General features: G+C 40.3%; 1 protein-coding gene across 3 annotated transcripts in view; it reads left to right on the plus strand.

Moving 5' to 3' along the window:
* The window catches only part of adamts17 (ADAM metallopeptidase with thrombospondin type 1 motif, 17), a 230929-nt gene that overhangs the window by 193743 nt on the left and 20192 nt on the right, over positions 1-16994 (plus strand). For all 3 annotated transcript variants that reach the window (XM_038693288.1, XM_038693289.1, XM_038693290.1), the window contains 6 exons: positions 981-1061; positions 1745-1902; positions 4353-4512; positions 4970-5105; positions 6324-6528; positions 8902-9054. In XM_038693288.1, the coding sequence (XP_038549216.1) occupies positions 981-1061; positions 1745-1902; positions 4353-4512; positions 4970-5105; positions 6324-6528; positions 8902-9054 (893 nt within the window). The remainder of the gene's footprint in view (positions 1-980; positions 1062-1744; positions 1903-4352; positions 4513-4969; positions 5106-6323; positions 6529-8901; positions 9055-16994) is intronic.

Genomic DNA, 16994 nt, shown 5'->3' on the forward strand with positions numbered 1-16994 from the left:
TGTTTATTTTCTTATAGAGCAAACTTGAAATCTCTTTCATGTTGAGAAAATGGACATTAAGTTCTCGGCCCTTCTACAGTCTTGCTTACAGCTAAGAGTAGCATAATTTATGCACTGGAATGATCTGATTGGTGCAAATGACCTGGTCATAATACAGTATCCAAGGAACAAAGGTTATTGTAACCACTGACCAGTTCATTAGTGTTAGAAGGCTGAATTATATAAATCAAAGAAGATAGACGCAAACTTTATAGCAGACTGATTATTAAAAATGTGGCAACATAGTGTTTGCTTCAGAATTAGAGAAGTTGCCTGAATGGAGGAGTCAAATATAATACATTTGTGATCACAAACATGGTCTATAAATGAGAGTCCGATTATAGTAGGGCCTGATGTAAAGACAAGATCAAGAGTGTTGCCTTGTGGCTCTTGGTCAAACGGTCAAACCAGAGACATGCTGCACCAGTCTGAATGAGTCAGTAATATTTAGGAATTTTGTTGCATAATGTTTAGAGTGATGGATATTAAAATCTACAAAAATGTTTTTATCAAGGACAATGGAGGATAGACATTCGGAAAAATCTGCTAAAAAGTATTTGGTTTCACTGGGTAGTAAATTGAAAAACAGCAGACAGGGTTTTGATAGTTGACTATAAACATAAGAAAATCAAATCTCTGAAGGTTAGTGACAGCGATGTGTTTACAGTAAAAATGGTTGCTATTAGCAACAACATGGCCTCCTAGTTCAGCAAAGACAGCAGAGTAGTCATGAAACGATAAGCTGCATCTTGTCAGTATCTCGCAGCTAGGGTGCAAAAGAAAGTCATATTACAGCCCTGAATCTGTTTTAAGAGTCTGACAAAATATCCACACCATGTACTGATTGCTTTTAGCAAATTTGTCTAACTTTTACCTTGTTTTTTGAACTAGCACCTGTAAAAGGTTTTGTGTTCCACCTCATATTTCTGTTTCTCAATCAGGCTATGCCGAGGCTGTGATTATTCCTGCAGGAGCCAGGAGAATCAAAGTTGTGGAAGACAAACCCTCGCATAGCTTTCTGGGTAATGATACAGGGTGTCCTTAAAGTCCTTGAAAATGATCACTACTAACTTTCAGACATGCTCATAAGCACAATATCATGTTTATTTGTGAACATTTAACAGCTGCTGCAAACGTGCCATAATATTACTTGACAGTGTCTTCATACAACTACTTAAGTATTACTACTATGCATTTACAAAGCCCCCTGTTTATTTGTATCTTATCTGGATGGATATCCTTAACACCTAGTTCTCAGCAGATTCTAATGCGATAAGCGAATTATCTCAAATCCAAATCAAATCAATATTTGGTGTGACTACCCTTTGCCTTCAAAACAGCATCAATTCTTCTAGGTACATTTGCACAAAGTTTTGAAGGAACTCAGCAGGTAGGTTGGCCCAAACATCTTGGAGAACTAACCACAGTTCTTCTGTGGATTTAGGCAGCTTCAATTGTTTCTGTCTCTTCATGTAATCCCAGACAGACAATGTTGAGGTCTGGGCTCACATTTGGCCTACAGCCTTATCAAATCTCCGGGGTTAACAACGTCCTGACTTCAACTCTGTACCTAATAAACACACATGAGAGTAAATAAGCATCTTTCCCAAAATGTTAAACTTTTCATTTAGCCAAACTTTGTTCATTATGCCATGTCAAAGACAGGGTTTGTGTGTAACAGTTATCTCCTGTGTCTTCCTCACAGCCCTAAAAGATTCCAGTAAGAGGTCAATCAACAGCGACTGGAAGATTGAGCTTCCAGGAGAATTTGAGCTGGCCGGGACCACAGTCCGCTATGTAAGAAGGGGACTGTGGGAGAAAATGTCTGCCAAGGGACCCACTAAGACCCCCTTACACCTGATGGTAAACAAATCAGTCACTCTGTTCCATGTTGTTTTATCACAATACACCCTGAAACAACTGCAAGATTAAAACATCCTGCTGGGGGTGCTAATGCATGTGTGACATTATGACATTATGCGATTATGTGTTTAATTGTGCATGTTTGTTAGTGTGTATAAGGGTTATCAATATGATAATACTGACATTTAACTGCAAATTATGTAGGCACTGCTTAGTTTTGCCTACCATGGATATGATGGACACAATATTCTTTTGACTGATTGATTAGTAGTCAACACTTTTACATGTGAATCCCTAAACAGAATGCCACTGTAACTACAGTGGCATGAAACCATACTGATAATCCACAATAAACAATATAAATGATGTGTTGTGATTGGTCGCATTGTACTGTCACTGTTTGCCATGTGCTCAGGCAAAAACAGGTTTTAGGACCCATTAGAAGACTAATGACAATCTATTATGATATGCCTATAAGTTATCCAGTGAGGTGCAAGAGTAGGTATTAGAAGCTGACATTTTTTGGGGTATCCTGTGGGAGGGATTCAATTTGGCTATGCATCATGGGACAGGAAAAAACATCAACGGGAGCAAGACAGGAATCATAGATCAGTTACATATGCAGTTCTAATATGAATAAACACTTTTTTCAGATATTTTTATTCAATTCAATGTGATTTGTTTAGCGTCAATTCACAACAACGATCTCATTGCACTTTTCATATAGAGCAGGTCTAGACCGTACTATTTGTGATAATATTTACAGAAACGTAGCAGTTCCCACAATGAGCAAGCACTTGGCAACACAGGCAAGGAAACGTGGCTCGCTGCACCTGGCTGGGTGATGGAGAATATGTTAGCTTAAATGAATCCACCCCTCCCAGTCCTCCCAGATTTTAATGGGCTGTGGTACTGATATCGAATATTTAATAGTGCAGAATCCCATTTTTATCTGACCACTTTTTAATAACTTTTGAGTTCCTATTGCTGGACTACTTGGCATTAGGCAAACAATTAGTTGTAGTGCTTTAGCTAAGTTTAAGGAAGTGATTCCATCAACTTTTAACTTTAACTTTGTCTTAAAGTAACAGAGGACTCCTATGCTAATTTCAGTCCCTCCCAAATCGATCATCTTGTTGATAGTGCTGCAGGCTCGCTGCAAATGACACTTGACTCTGTAGCCCCTCTAAAAAAGAAAATAATAAAACAAAGATTATATATTTTCTCTCTCTCTCTCTCTCTCAATTCAATTCAATTCAAATTAGCTTTATTGGCATGAATGTAATAACAACATTACCAAAGCATCATATATACACAACATAAGAACAATCAGCCCCATACATTTCATTAAACAATTAAAGCGTAAAGTAATCAAAGTGTATGTATATATAATATTAAAAATTAAAATAAAATAAATAAATAAAACAGTAAGCGTGTGTGTGTGTGTGTGTGTGTGTTTAAAAAAAATATATTAAAAATAAAATAAAAAAACAAAACAGTAAGCGTGTGTGTGTGTGTGTTTAAAAAAATATATTAAAAATAAAATAAAGAAACAAAACAGTAAGCGTGTGTGTGTTTGTGTGTGTGTTAAAAAATAAAAATATATTAAAAATAAAATAAATAAATAAAACAGTAAGCGTGTGTGTGTTAAAAAATAAATATATATATATATATATATTAAAAATTTAATTAAAATAAATAAATAAAACGGTAATTAATTAAATTTCTTATTAAATTAAATTAATTATCTCTCTTTCTCTCCTTCACCCCAACCAGTCGAGGCAGATGGCCGCCCACCCTGAGCCATGGTTCTGCTCGAGGTTTCTGCCTCTTAAAAGGAAGTTTTTCCTTGCCTCTGTCGCCTAGTGCTGCTCTTGGTGGGAATTGTTGGGCTTCTGTAAATAGCATCATAGAGTACGGTCTAGACCTGCTCTTTTATGAAAAGCACTGTGAGATAACTGTTGTTGTGATTTGGCGCTATATAAATAAAATTGAATTGAATATTGTATATGAATGGGATGAAAAGTTAGATTGTATTGCAAAGTTTCATTTCTTTAATCTTGTCACATGAATAGATATAATCAAATATTTACAAAAATGTCTATGAAAAATGTCTTCAAACTATGAAGAGACTATCTCACATGCTCACAATAAAGCATGCTGGAGTTCCGTACTTGTATAGCCAACCCGCTCTACCACCTGAGCCACAGCACGCTCCGTGTGCATCCTGGCGATTGATCCACACCCATCAACCTATGGACGCTTATTATTTTTTCCCCAACATCTCCAGGCAGAGGAAATTCCTGAGCTTCTCATTCAGGGACGTGTCACATCAACCCCTGTGAATGGGCACTGCACTAGGAAAGATAACAGGCAGATAACCTGAAGGTTGGTAAGCTTTAGGCACATCATCTCACTACACATTACACTCCACTCTGTTGTGTTCCCAGGTGCTGCTCTTTCATGACCAGAGCTATATGATCCACTATGAGTACACAGTGTCTCTGAACACAACTCAGGACAGGAGCAATGAGGAGCAGAGGGAACCAGAGTATCTCTACATCTGGACACACAGCAGCTGGCAGGACTGTACCGTCCAATGTGGAGGAGGTAACACACTAAACATATTAAACTATCACTCACTGTTTTACTTCTGTAAAACAAACTAATTTCGGATTAAAACTTTATAATTATTGTATGCCAGGGGTGGCCAAACTTTTTTTTATTGTGGGCCACATTCTTAAATTTTCAGCATTTACTCGCTATATTCCGTCTTTTCAGTTCCACCTTGTTTAATCAACTTAGATAAATCTTTTCATCAACTAGTAATTCATCATTGTAGGTCAAGTAGTTGTTTAAAACGACAGTACCTCTAGTGTTTAAACTATAATGTGCAATGTACATACAGGGCAATTTATTTGAAATTAGCTCAAGCCACATTGTAGTTGATTTTTTTAAAATTACTGCGGCATAGTTTGGCTAACCCTGCTGTTCCAAAACCTCTTAGAACAGATGGAGTGCTGACCTCTGTGTGTGTGTGTGTGTGTGTGCGCGCGCGTGCTCTCAGGTGAGAGGAGGACAGTGGTTTCCTGTATGAGGATAGCCAATAAAACCATGGAGGTGGTCAACGATAGCTACTGTCAACCTGAGAACCGACCACACCCCCAAGTACGACTCTGCAACTCACACCCCTGCCAGTACCGGTGAGACAGACACAGACACACACACACACTCCGCCGTAGATTTTGTAGCTGCTGGTTGCTTGTAGACTGTTAAAAGTGGGCTCACACTGCTCAGACAAATGCCAACCAACTCCAACCAGCACCAACTGTTGGATCAGTGTGCCGCGTCATGGTGTTAGTCGGATAGGGTTTTTCGAGTTTAGTCGGGTTTGGTGGAGTCGTGAAAGTCATGGTGAAGTCTGACCAATGTGCACTATTTTCCAACAAACAGCAACATTCTGAATGTGTTCCCTTGACAACTAAGCCAATGTTGGCTCCACAGCTCCAGAGCCAGAAACACCTGCAGGAAGTGATAGGAGGAGAGAGGAGAGGGACGAGAAAGCACAAGACTACCAGAAAGGGGAGAAGTTGAGTTAGTAACATGCAATGTTTAAATGGCCTAACAGCCCTTAAAAGGTTTGCACTTGACAAAAACTGATTGCAGTTCCTACCTTGTGACTGAAAGGTTCTCAAAATGACTTGATTTAATTAATGAACATTTTTTAACCTGTTTATATACCTTTAGGTAGGCACTTGTAACTTAAATAGGAAAAAGTAGGCAACAAAAGTCTGACTGGTCACTTACTGTCTGGGCAGAGTGGAACTGGCAGTTGGTTTTCTAAATATTCTAAAGACTGTTGGTCTTAGTTGACAGGAAGCAGGAAGTAAGCCTTGTGTGACAGTCATCATGTGATTTACATGAAATTGTGGTATGATCTGCACTTGATATGCTGTAAGATAACCTATAATTAGTGGGTGTTCTGTACACTGGAAGTGACATTTAACTTCATTATGCGGTGTCCAGAACCCAGATGTGCAATAAGGTGCAAGGGTCCATTCATCGCTGCTTGCAGCTTTAATTAAGCTTTGTTACTTTGTTTTAAAATGTGCTCTGTAAGTTATATTAAAAGTATGTTCGCACTCCACTTTTAGAACTCCGTCCAGAATAAAACATAATTTTCTCACCTAAAAATTAAGCTTTTCTGAAACAGTGTATAAATCTTCAAATGCCATCTTGGCGTTTCGGTGTTTACAGGGGATAACAGAGCTTTTATGAAATGATGATGTAAGCTTCCCAGTGAGGGGCAGGGGCTGTGTAGCAGTAAAGTTAAGATGAACTGTCTCCTGACTGAAAGTGACCTAAAGCAGTTGGGTCTGTATGTTTATGAACTGTCTGCAAACACTTGATGTTTTTAACAGGTGGGTGACAGGAGAGTGGGGATCCTGCTCTGTCACATGTGGTAAAGGTCTTCAGCAGAGGGAGGTGGTTTGTGTATACCACCTACAGAATGGCTCACTCATCCACACCAGGGACCTCTACTGTCAAGGAGGAAAACCTCCTGTTCTGCAGGGCTGTGAGGGCCGCCTCTGCCTCACCATGTGGGAGGCTTCAGAGTGGTCCAAGGTACGTCATACACACACTGTGCTGATGTGAAAACCACCGCTGGATCTGGGTGTAATGTTAATGATTGATCATAGAATTGAAGAGTGTTTCCTCAGTGTTTCTACCAATGCTCTGTAATTATTGAATACTGCAGCTCTTAAGAGGAAGGTCACATAGTCACCATTAAAAGCTTCTTTAATATTTTGCAACATGTATCCAATGGGATTAGATAAATTACAGATTTAAAAGCATTCCCTTTTCATTTTACTTTTCACACTCATTTTACATCAACAGCACTAAACAGTATCAGTGGTCAGTATAACAGGATAGACCATAAGATGCATTTCAATACAATAATTGAGATTGAAATTATGATTCTTTTGGGAAACTCCTCTTCAGTTTAAGGATGTTTGTAAAATGGATTTTATGGTCATGTGAGCCTTCAGATGCTTTGGGAAAATGGGACTCTGATCAGTTTTGGTCATATTTACTAGAAGTACATACAGTATGTTTAGAGTGAAGAAATGTTTTATGGGCCTTTATGTTTATGATTGTCAAGGTAAAAACGAGGTTGAATATTTTAGTTTTGAAAATTCATTTGACATCACTGACCAGCATTTGGGATATTGAATGTTATCCGGATACCAAATTTGGTATTTAAAAATATTTGGAAGAGCCTGAAAAAAATGTTCCTTTTTGGAAATGCATTTTCCTGTAATTTTCTTGCCAAATTCTTTTAGGTGTCGTAGTTCTTTGCTATGAATGCAGTGTCATTTACTTATCTCAGCTCAAAAAGCAATATCTTTTTATTATATTATATTTATATTCAATCATATACAACTATATACAACATGGCCCATGTTTGTCACAATAAAGTTAAATCTAGTAAAACTAGTAATTGAAAAATATGTTGACCTGTGCCAAGGTGTGGCTATTGGGTTAGGGTGGGTTACAGAATCGGAACAATGCATGCAGCCATGTGGAACAGCCATGTGGTGGAAATGTTGTTGATTATTGGTTGGCGGGTAAAACCCTTCCATATTTCTACCTGAATATCATAGATCATGGAGATCATCCTTCATCAGGTTCATGTTTGTGTTGGTCTGGAGTGCATATCAACAGACTTTAGAGGGCCGCGAAGACAGCCGGTATCCAATAATTTAATAATGCACTATATAATAATAATGTGTGGAAGAAACATCAGATGATGTGATCACAGATCACACCATGATTTGTTTGCATTTGTAAACAGAACATTATTTCTGTCAAATTATTTCAAACCCTTGGATAGGCCTACTCATGTGCATGTTTAGCTCAGTTGGTGGAGTGTGGGACTCCCATTGGAGGAGTTGTATGATCGATCCCAAAGTCCAGCAAACTTTTTTTTCTCCCTCGTTAAAAAAATTGATTAGCCTATAAGGACACTTTTTCCCATGCTCGCAATAAAGCATGTGCTGCAGTGCGTGTGCATCCTGGCGTTTGATCCGCATTCATAAACCTATGGACACTAATTTTCATTTCCCTGAGGAAATTCAGGGGAATCCAATCACACGGTTAGTGGCAGCTTTTCAGAGGTGTGTCAAGTATGCCAGAGACTCTTTCAAATGTCCTTCCGAACTTTAGTAAAAGCTCTCAATAAACTCAATATGAAGCACTGCTGCAAAAAACGTTCTCGCGCTTTGATTTTAGAGGCACAATCACTTAAGAGGAAGTGATTATGTGAGTAACTGTTGCTGTCATGACTGAGATCTATTTCAGCACCAGCTGCTATCAATTTATTTATTTTATTTTTTTCTGCTATCAAAGCAATCTGACCGTCATAACTGGCCCGCCAGCAATAATATCTGGCCTATTGCCGACCACTGCTGTAGAATAACTCAATAAAAACAACATTATGTATTAATATTAAAATCTCTTATAAGACTTATAAAAAAGTCTTATAATAGGCTTAATGGCGTCTCTGTTATTGCCACTCCGGGCTGTTGCACCAGTTATTGGCAATATTGGAATCCTGTGCATGAACAATATTTCGCATCAGTTGTTTAATGCTTTATGGCGCCAACACGACTCTTCAGTACAATGTAAGTTCTTTGGAAGAAGCCGCATTCTCATTATGGATATCGTGGCAGAGGCATCGAAGAGATTGAAAAAGACATCTGAGGAAGAGAAAAAGAGCGAGTGACCATGCAAGAGATCAGACAAGAGTAAATATGGGACTGGCTTTTACTCGCTGGCGTGAGCTAAAAGAGCTGAAAAGATGCAGGACAGATGCCGAGCTGTCTTTCTTGCACACACAAAAAAACTAATCTTAATGTTGCTTTAACCCTCATTCATTTACACTACTCTGTTTCCACTCATTTATATCTATTCTTATTTTTCTGTCACATCCTCCAGTGTTCATCAGACTGTGGTCAAGGTGTTCATAGACGGACGGTGTGGTGTACAAATCCTCAGGGTCTTTGTGATCCTGTCTCTCAGCCCACTCAAGAGGAGCCCTGTAAGGACCACTCCAGGTGTTACGAATGGAAGACTGGAGACTGGTCCAAGGTACACCCATCTTGAAAACCCATGGTTCATGTATGGTTAAGATGTAACTAAAGTTGCTGAAACACTTGGCTGAAAGATAAGGCTGTCATTTATCATTATTTCCATCAGAACTGCCCATGTTCATGTTTAGACAGGATATAATCTTCCTATAAACAACTTTATACTTTTGTCTATCATTTCTATTAGTTACAGTATGAGACATTGTACTCACCTAAGTAATTCCTAAAATCTGAGAATATGGAGACATCACTTAAAAGAAGTCCAGCAGTTCAAGAAACACAAACAGTCAGATGATAAGACAGGTTGGATACAAACTAGTGTGTTTTCGGCAGATAACCTAAACCACATTATTTGTATGTAAAACTGAAATTGAAGCATCTTGAATTATGCTAATAATCTCTTATTGCACATAACACTAGAAGTTAGAGCAGGAAGTGGGTCTGTAAATTGAGCTGGATATTTACAGCAAACAGTTTGGTTAATATTCTGACTGTTTGCTTTGGTTGTCTTGTCCAAATATGTTTGGCTAGCCCGGGGCTTACACTACGAACCAGGATTTGAGGTTAGCAAGGTAACGGAGATGACACGGTGAGCGTTTGTGTAATCTCATGAGACTTGGTGCAATTCAAACATGGCAGCGCGCAGCTAAACAAAAAATTCATTAAACAAACAATCCGCCAATTTTAAGCCAATTAACAAATAAGAGCAGTCAAATCGCACTGGAGGACCTCGAGGACGAGTGTTTGGAGGACCTTGAAGTTTACATTGACCAGTGTTTTCATCGAGTGGTCATGGGGAAATCAAAGAGAAACCGCACTGAAGACTCACCTGGAGCATCACCTGGAACAGTCTCCTCGCAAGGTGCAGATTTCACAGAGATCCTGGATTCAATAGACAAGAAATTGTCTAGCTTTGATGCCCGATTATCTCTGGTGGAAGTACTTCACAAAGAGTTTCAGGCTCTGCGGGAATCCCTGGAGTTCAGCCAGAAACAGGTGGTTGAGCTTGCAGCGGAAAACAAGGTCCTCAAAGGTTCGGTTAAATCCCTCACGGAGGGAATGACGCGGCTCTCGGCAGACAATAAAAACATTAGAGAAGCGATCATCGACCTCCAGGCTCGTAGTATGCGGGATAGTCTGGTCATTTCGGGTATCCTGCAGCAGGCGGATGAAGCCCCAGAGGAGACCGTTAAAAGCTTCATCCAAAATCAACTTAAGCTCCCGGCCGAGACCATGAAGAACATCAGCTTCCACCGGGTGCACCGCCTGGGAGGACGGCGACAGGAAAACCAGAGGCCCAGGCCCATCGTCGCGAAGTTTGAACACTTCAAGCAGAAGGAACTGGTTAAAGGCCGTGGCAGGAAGCTGAGAGGGACCAACTTCAGCGTTAATGACCAGTTTCCCCGGGAGATCCTGGACTGACGCCGAGTCCTGTTCCCGATAAGAAAGAAGCTTATTGGAGAAGGATCACGGGCTGTCATCTCGGTGGATAAACTTTACATTGATGGCCAGCTGTACCGCGACCGAGACACCACTCCTTGGCTCTACTAAGACCCAAATCCAGCAACAGGTGGACTGTATCACTATGCGATAATTTTCTCCCCCTCTCAGTTAATTACTCCATGACATATGGCAGGTTAATAGTTATAAAATACAGTGCAAGTCTCAACAGCCTATACTGTGGTTATCTGACTAGACTGTCCGATAATGTTTTGTGTATTTTCCTCTGTTTTTGTTTCACTGTTTCTTTCTTTTGTTAATGTTGCTCGTATTCTGCCGTTTACACGTCGATCAGCTATTTTTATATTGTTTAATTCACAAACAGTCGGGCACACCGCTAGCACACACACGCAGGCGCATACAACACACACAATGATACAACACGCACACTGCACACACTAGCCTTCACCACATCCGTTAGTTGAATGATGACCACACTTAAACTCACCTCTTGGAATGTACGCGGGGCTGGTTCAAGGGAAAAGAGATTTTTAACCATCTAAATAATCTGCAAGCAGACATTGTCCTACTACAGGAGACTCATTTACCCAAGACAGCAGATAAACTAACCTCACCACAGTTTCCTCACTCGTACTCAGCCTGTTATAACTCAAAACAAAGGGGTGTCACCATTATGATAAATAGAAAAACACACTTCAATCATAATACCACTACTATTGATCCAGAGGGTCGATTCATTATTGTTAACATTTCGATTCAAAATACTCCTTTATGCATTGTTAACATCTCTGGCCCAAATGTTGACGACCCCTCCTTTTTTCATGCTTTCTTCAACTCAGTCTCTGCTCACTCAGACACAGCTCTTATATTAGGAGGGGACTTCAACATGGTATGTAATCCAGCAGTTGACAGGCTCAGTACGGCAGGTGGTCACCGTATTTGGAAATCAACAGACATCCTTAAACAATACATGAGTAATTTTGGTCTCTGCGATGCTTGGCATTCTCACCACCCCACTCTTAGAGAATATACCTTCTTTTCACCTGACCACCACTCATATTCTCGCCTCGACTATTTTTTGATTAGCAGCTCAATTATGACATTTCCAACACCCTATCACTATCAGTGATCATGCACCGGTTTCTATCACTCTTACTAAAGAAAGGGTCACACGGCCAACTAGAAGTTGGAGATTTAATGCATCATTGCTTAAAGAAGTTATTTCAAAAAAGAGTGGGCAAAATAAATGGAAACTAATGACCTGCCAGGAACCTCACCATGTCTTCTGGGAGGCAGCAAAAGCAGTCATGAGAGGTAAAATAATCTCCTATTCATCACACAAAAAAAGAATGAGAGGTCTTGTGAATTAGAACTAGAACAAAAAATAAAAACATTAGAAACTACCCTTGCTACCTCCCCACAGGAACACATGCTGAATGATCTGAGAAAATCAAAACTTGAATTACTTGGCTAACTTGGGCAGGTGTTAGCCACCTAACGTTAGCTGAACTGTTGTTGTAACTTAACTTCTTAAGTGAAGAAGTTCTTTTGGTGTCTTTAGTTACTAAGACTGCGTGCAGAAAGATGGCGTGCAGACATGGAGTGATGGCAGCGGGGCTGCTCTACGCACTCATAACAAACTTTTTGGGAGCTAAACATCCGTATGAACAGGACTACCTAATTTTGACAAATAGTCATACATCGCAAAAACAGTTTGGATTTGGTCACCTCGCATTGTTTACCACCTTTATTCGCCCTGGCATGGGAATGCAGGGCTCAGACAAACAATTCACCAAGACGGATCAGAGAGGGGGGCGACTTCTCATAACTTTCTGTCTGCTCTTAGCTGGTGACGTTCATCAATGCCCTGGCCCAATGTTCCACACTGAATTTGCAACCAAATCATCAAAACCTGACACGACTAGTCAGTCATCTGGTTTACAGATACGATCTGCTGTTAACGTTGTACAAAAAAGTCCGGATCACCCACCTAAGTTCCGTGCTTGTTCCTCGGATGGTTCGAGGAGTGTACTGGCTGCAGTCGCCGCTCGGGTGGGTTCGCGGGGGATGTTTGGCATGGAGGAAGCGGGAGGGCCGCGATCGCTGAAACTGTGTACATCCTCGCAAAGCTCCGGGGAAGTCGCACGGCACCAAATCCACCGCGCGGACGATTCCGTCTCCTCCGACGTGGCCGGAGGGGTCTCCTATTCTTGTGGACTCTAACTTGGACTTCCTATGCTTATCTGAAACTTGGTTGAATAAAAACTCCCCATCCGCAGCCATACATATTCCTGGCTATAATGTTTTTAGGAAAGATAGAAAGGTTGGCAAAGGTGGGGGTTTACTGTTATACATCAAAGAACATATAAAGAGGTTCAATGCTCAGTTGAGAATGAGCTTGAGTATATTTGCCTTAATATTAGTCTTTCACCACAAATGTCCTTCTTTCTCATTGGAGTGTATAGACCTCCATCTGTAAAAGCTAGTTTCTTTGACAAATTAGAAACTGTTGTAAAGGTATGCAGGTCAGGTCAGGAAATACTAGTAATGGGTGACTTCAATGTTAATTGGGAGGACAAAGGCACTAGTAAAGCACTGCAACGGATCTCTAATAAATTTGATCTCACACAACTAATTAAAGGGCCCACTAGAATAACCTCGTCTTCAAAAACTCAAATTGACTTGATATTTACCAACAAACCTGAAAGGGTGTCGAAATCCTTTAACATGGTCACTGGTCTGTCTGACCATAACCTCACTCTTATAGCTAGAAAGCTTACTAAATCCCGTTTTCATTTAAAACCTAACACCAAATCTAGCCAGTTACGAATACCCAAGTGTGATGTTGATGAATTTGACAGAGAAATCAAAAATATTAACTGGGATCAAATCATAGCTGGTGTAGATGTGGATAATGACACAAATGTCCTCATGTCCACAATTCAAAACATAACAAAGCGATTTTTAAAGAAAAACAAATCTAAATGGAATAGTAAATATACCCTCCCCTGGATCTCTAGTGACATAAGGAGATTAATGAAGGAGAGAGATAATGCTCTCAAGTCCAAATCATTGACTGATAGGCATATATTTGTGTCCTTGAGAAATAGAGTAATAAAGGAAATTAGGGCAGCTAAAAATTTCTTTGTTGACCTCATACGGGATGCTAAAGGTAATCATAAACAAGTCTGGGACTGTCTGCATAAACTAACAGGGAAAGGACATAATAAGGCAACAAAGCAGCTGGAGATCAAAGAAAATGGTAACCTATATAAGGAACTAGCTGAAGTTGTGACTATCTTCAATAATCAATTCTGTGAGATTGACTGTCCCATAAGTGGTCCACAACACTCTTCACCAATTGATGTATTACAGCCAGTCTTCACTCTGACTGAAATTTCTGAACCCAAGGTTAAGTCTATAATTACTTCTTTTAAGAATTCCAAATCAAAAGACATATTTGATTAATTGTTAATGATTATAATAACAATAGGACTAGTAACAATAGTCGTTGCAGCAGAGGGTGTCGAGCAGGAACACGGGGGCAGCAGGTGACCCGCAGCCACAGATCCAGACTCCACAGCTCCAGAGCCAGAAACACCTGCAGGAAGTGATAGGAGGAGAGAGGAGAGGGACGAGAAAGCACAAGACTACCGGAAAGGGGAGAAGTTGTGTTAGTAACATGCAATAATGGGATGAGGTTGCATACAGAGGGAGAGAAAGTAGAGGAGAGAGGAGCTCAGTGCATCATAGGAAATCCCCCGGCAGTCTAGGCCTATAGCAGCATAACTAAGGCATGGTTCAGGACTCACCTGAGCCAGCCCTAACTATAAGCTTTATCAAAGAGGAAAGTCTTAAGCCTACTCTTAAATGTGGAGATGGTGTCTGCCTCCTGAACCCAAACTGGAACCTGGTTCCACAGGAGAGGAGTTTGATAGTTGAACGCTCTGGCTCCCATTCTACTTTTGGAGACTCTAGGAACCACAAGTAACCCTGCATTCTGGGAGCGCAGTGCTCTGGTGGGGTAGTAAGGTACTATGAGCTTTTAAGATAAGATGGTGCCTGACCATTAAGAGCTTTGTAGGTAAGAAGAATGATTTTAAATTCTATTCTGGATTTTACTGGAAGCCAATGCAAAGAAGCTAAAACAGGAGAAATGTGATCTCTTTTCCTGGTTCCTGTTAGAACACGTGCTGCAGCATTCTGGATCAGCTGAAGAGTCTTAATGGACTTTTTCGAGCAGCCTGATAATAAGGAATTGCAGTAATCCAGCCTAGAAGTAACAAATGCATGAACTAGTTTTTCTGCATCATTTTTAGACAGGATGTTCCTGATTTTCGCAATATTACGTAGGTGGAAAAAGGCGGTCCTTGAAATTTGCTTAATGTGAGACATGTCCTGATCAAAGATAACTCCAAGATTCCTCACAGTGGTGCTGGAGGCCAGGGCGATGCCATCCAGGGAAACTATATCTTTAGATAATGCGTCATGGAGGTGCTTAGGCCCCAGAGCAATAACTTCAGTTTTATGTGAGTTTAACATTAGAAAATTACAGGTCATCCAGGTTTTAACATCCTGAAGGCACATTTGAAGTTTAGCTAACTCATGAGTTTCATCTGGCTTGATCGATAGATATAACTGAGTATCATCTGCATAACAATGAAAGCTTATGGAATGTTTCCTGATAATATTGCCTAAGGGAAGCATATATAAAGTGAAGAGGATTGGTCCGAGGACAGATCCTTGAGGAACTCCATGACTAACTTTGGCATGCATGGAGGACTCATCGTTAACATGTACAAACTGAAATCGATCTGATAAATAGGACTTAAACCAACTTAGAGTGGTTCCTTTAATGCAAATGAAATGTTCCAGTCTCTGTAATAGGATCTCATGGTCAATGGTATGAAATGCAGCACTAAGATCTAGTAAAACCAGTACAGAGACAAGTCCTTTGTCTGATTCAGTTAGGAGGTCATTAGTAATTTTCACCAGTGCTGTCTCTGTGCTATGATGAACTCTAAATCCTGACTGAAAATCCTCAAATAAACTATTCTACTCTGTAGAAAGTCACACAGCTGTTTAGCAACTACTTTCTCCAGGATCTAAGAGAGAAATGGAAGGTTAGATATAGGTCTATAGTTGGCTAAAACATCTGGATCAAGTTTGGGCTTTTTCAGAAGAGGTTTAATTACAGCTAATTTAAAGTACTGTGGTACATAGCCTGTTGATAAAGATAGATTGTTAATATCTAGTATAGAAGTGCTTACTAGCCAAGCGACTACGTTGTGATTTTAAGAACATTTCTAAGACCGACATCTTAACCCTTACAACTGTCTAGACTCACAGGGTCGTATCAGCTGGGTTGAGTTTATTCGCTTTTTTTTTTCACTGCGTGAGAAAACTGCTCTGTGGCTGATCTAACAGCATGTGGAAATTGAGCGAGTCTTGTGAGATAGTTTTTAACCTGATTTTAATCTTCTTTAAAGGAATTGTTGAGGCATAGATCAGAACACCTTGCCCCACCACAGTTGTTCAGCCAATGTGATTCTAGTTACTCCGATTCACACTCCTCCCTTAATGAGAGGTTAACTAACTCCCTGTCCTCTCAGCAGATAGGAAAGATTTCCAAGCAACCACAAATTCTTTGGGATAAAGACAGCTCCTCAACCTCTACAGAGAGACACAGGTAATAGCTACTTGACTTCCCATCACAGGAGATATGTAGTTTATTGTCTATTATGCCCCGTGTCCTTCTCAGCCACTGATGCATGACACATTCGTCCATGCTCATCCCTCTGAAGTGGGGATTAAAACATTCCAGGACTGTTCAGCCTCCTTTCTGCACTACCACAAGAGTAGTCACAGCTGTTCAGCACCTGCCTTTTGACCAGAGAGAACTGTAGCACTTGATTCACACCGAAGGGGGGTGACAAAAGGCTCCATGAGGACACTGTGCATAACCGCCATGTTCAATAACAGTGTTGAAATAGGAGCTCCCTCCTACCAGGAGCGTTACAGCCCTGAGCCACAAGTTAAGAGACAAAAGCGTAAAGCACAAGAGCTTCAGAGTTAATTTCTCATGGTCATAACTTATAACAAAGTACATCCCCGTACTGACAAGACAGATGCTAGCTCAGAGTAACTTACTTTTCTTGCAATTACATAGTTAAACTTGCAGTTAGTGTTAGTGTAAACTTGATAATTCTGAACTCAGAAAAAGCCAGACATCATACTGGGAAAGTCTACATCGTGATTGGACTCACCACTGTCCAATTTTGCGAATATACTTGGACCAACTCATTTGTAGTATTTTATGTGGCGATGGTGCATTGGATAAGACACATGCCTTTTGTGTGGGAGACCTGGGTTTAATTCCCTACCATTGTGTCCCTGAGCCAGACACTTAGCCTCAGACACACACACACACACACACACACAGACAGTGCTGGTGTAGCCAGAAACTGCTCTTGAACCTAC

Source organism: Micropterus salmoides, unplaced genomic scaffold, assembly GCF_014851395.1.
Source record: "Micropterus salmoides isolate LMB-PRFRI ecotype aquatic unplaced genomic scaffold, ASM1485139v1 Ms_hic_scaffold_3, whole genome shotgun sequence".
NCBI classification, from domain to species: Eukaryota; Metazoa; Chordata; class Actinopteri; order Centrarchiformes; family Centrarchidae; genus Micropterus; species Micropterus salmoides.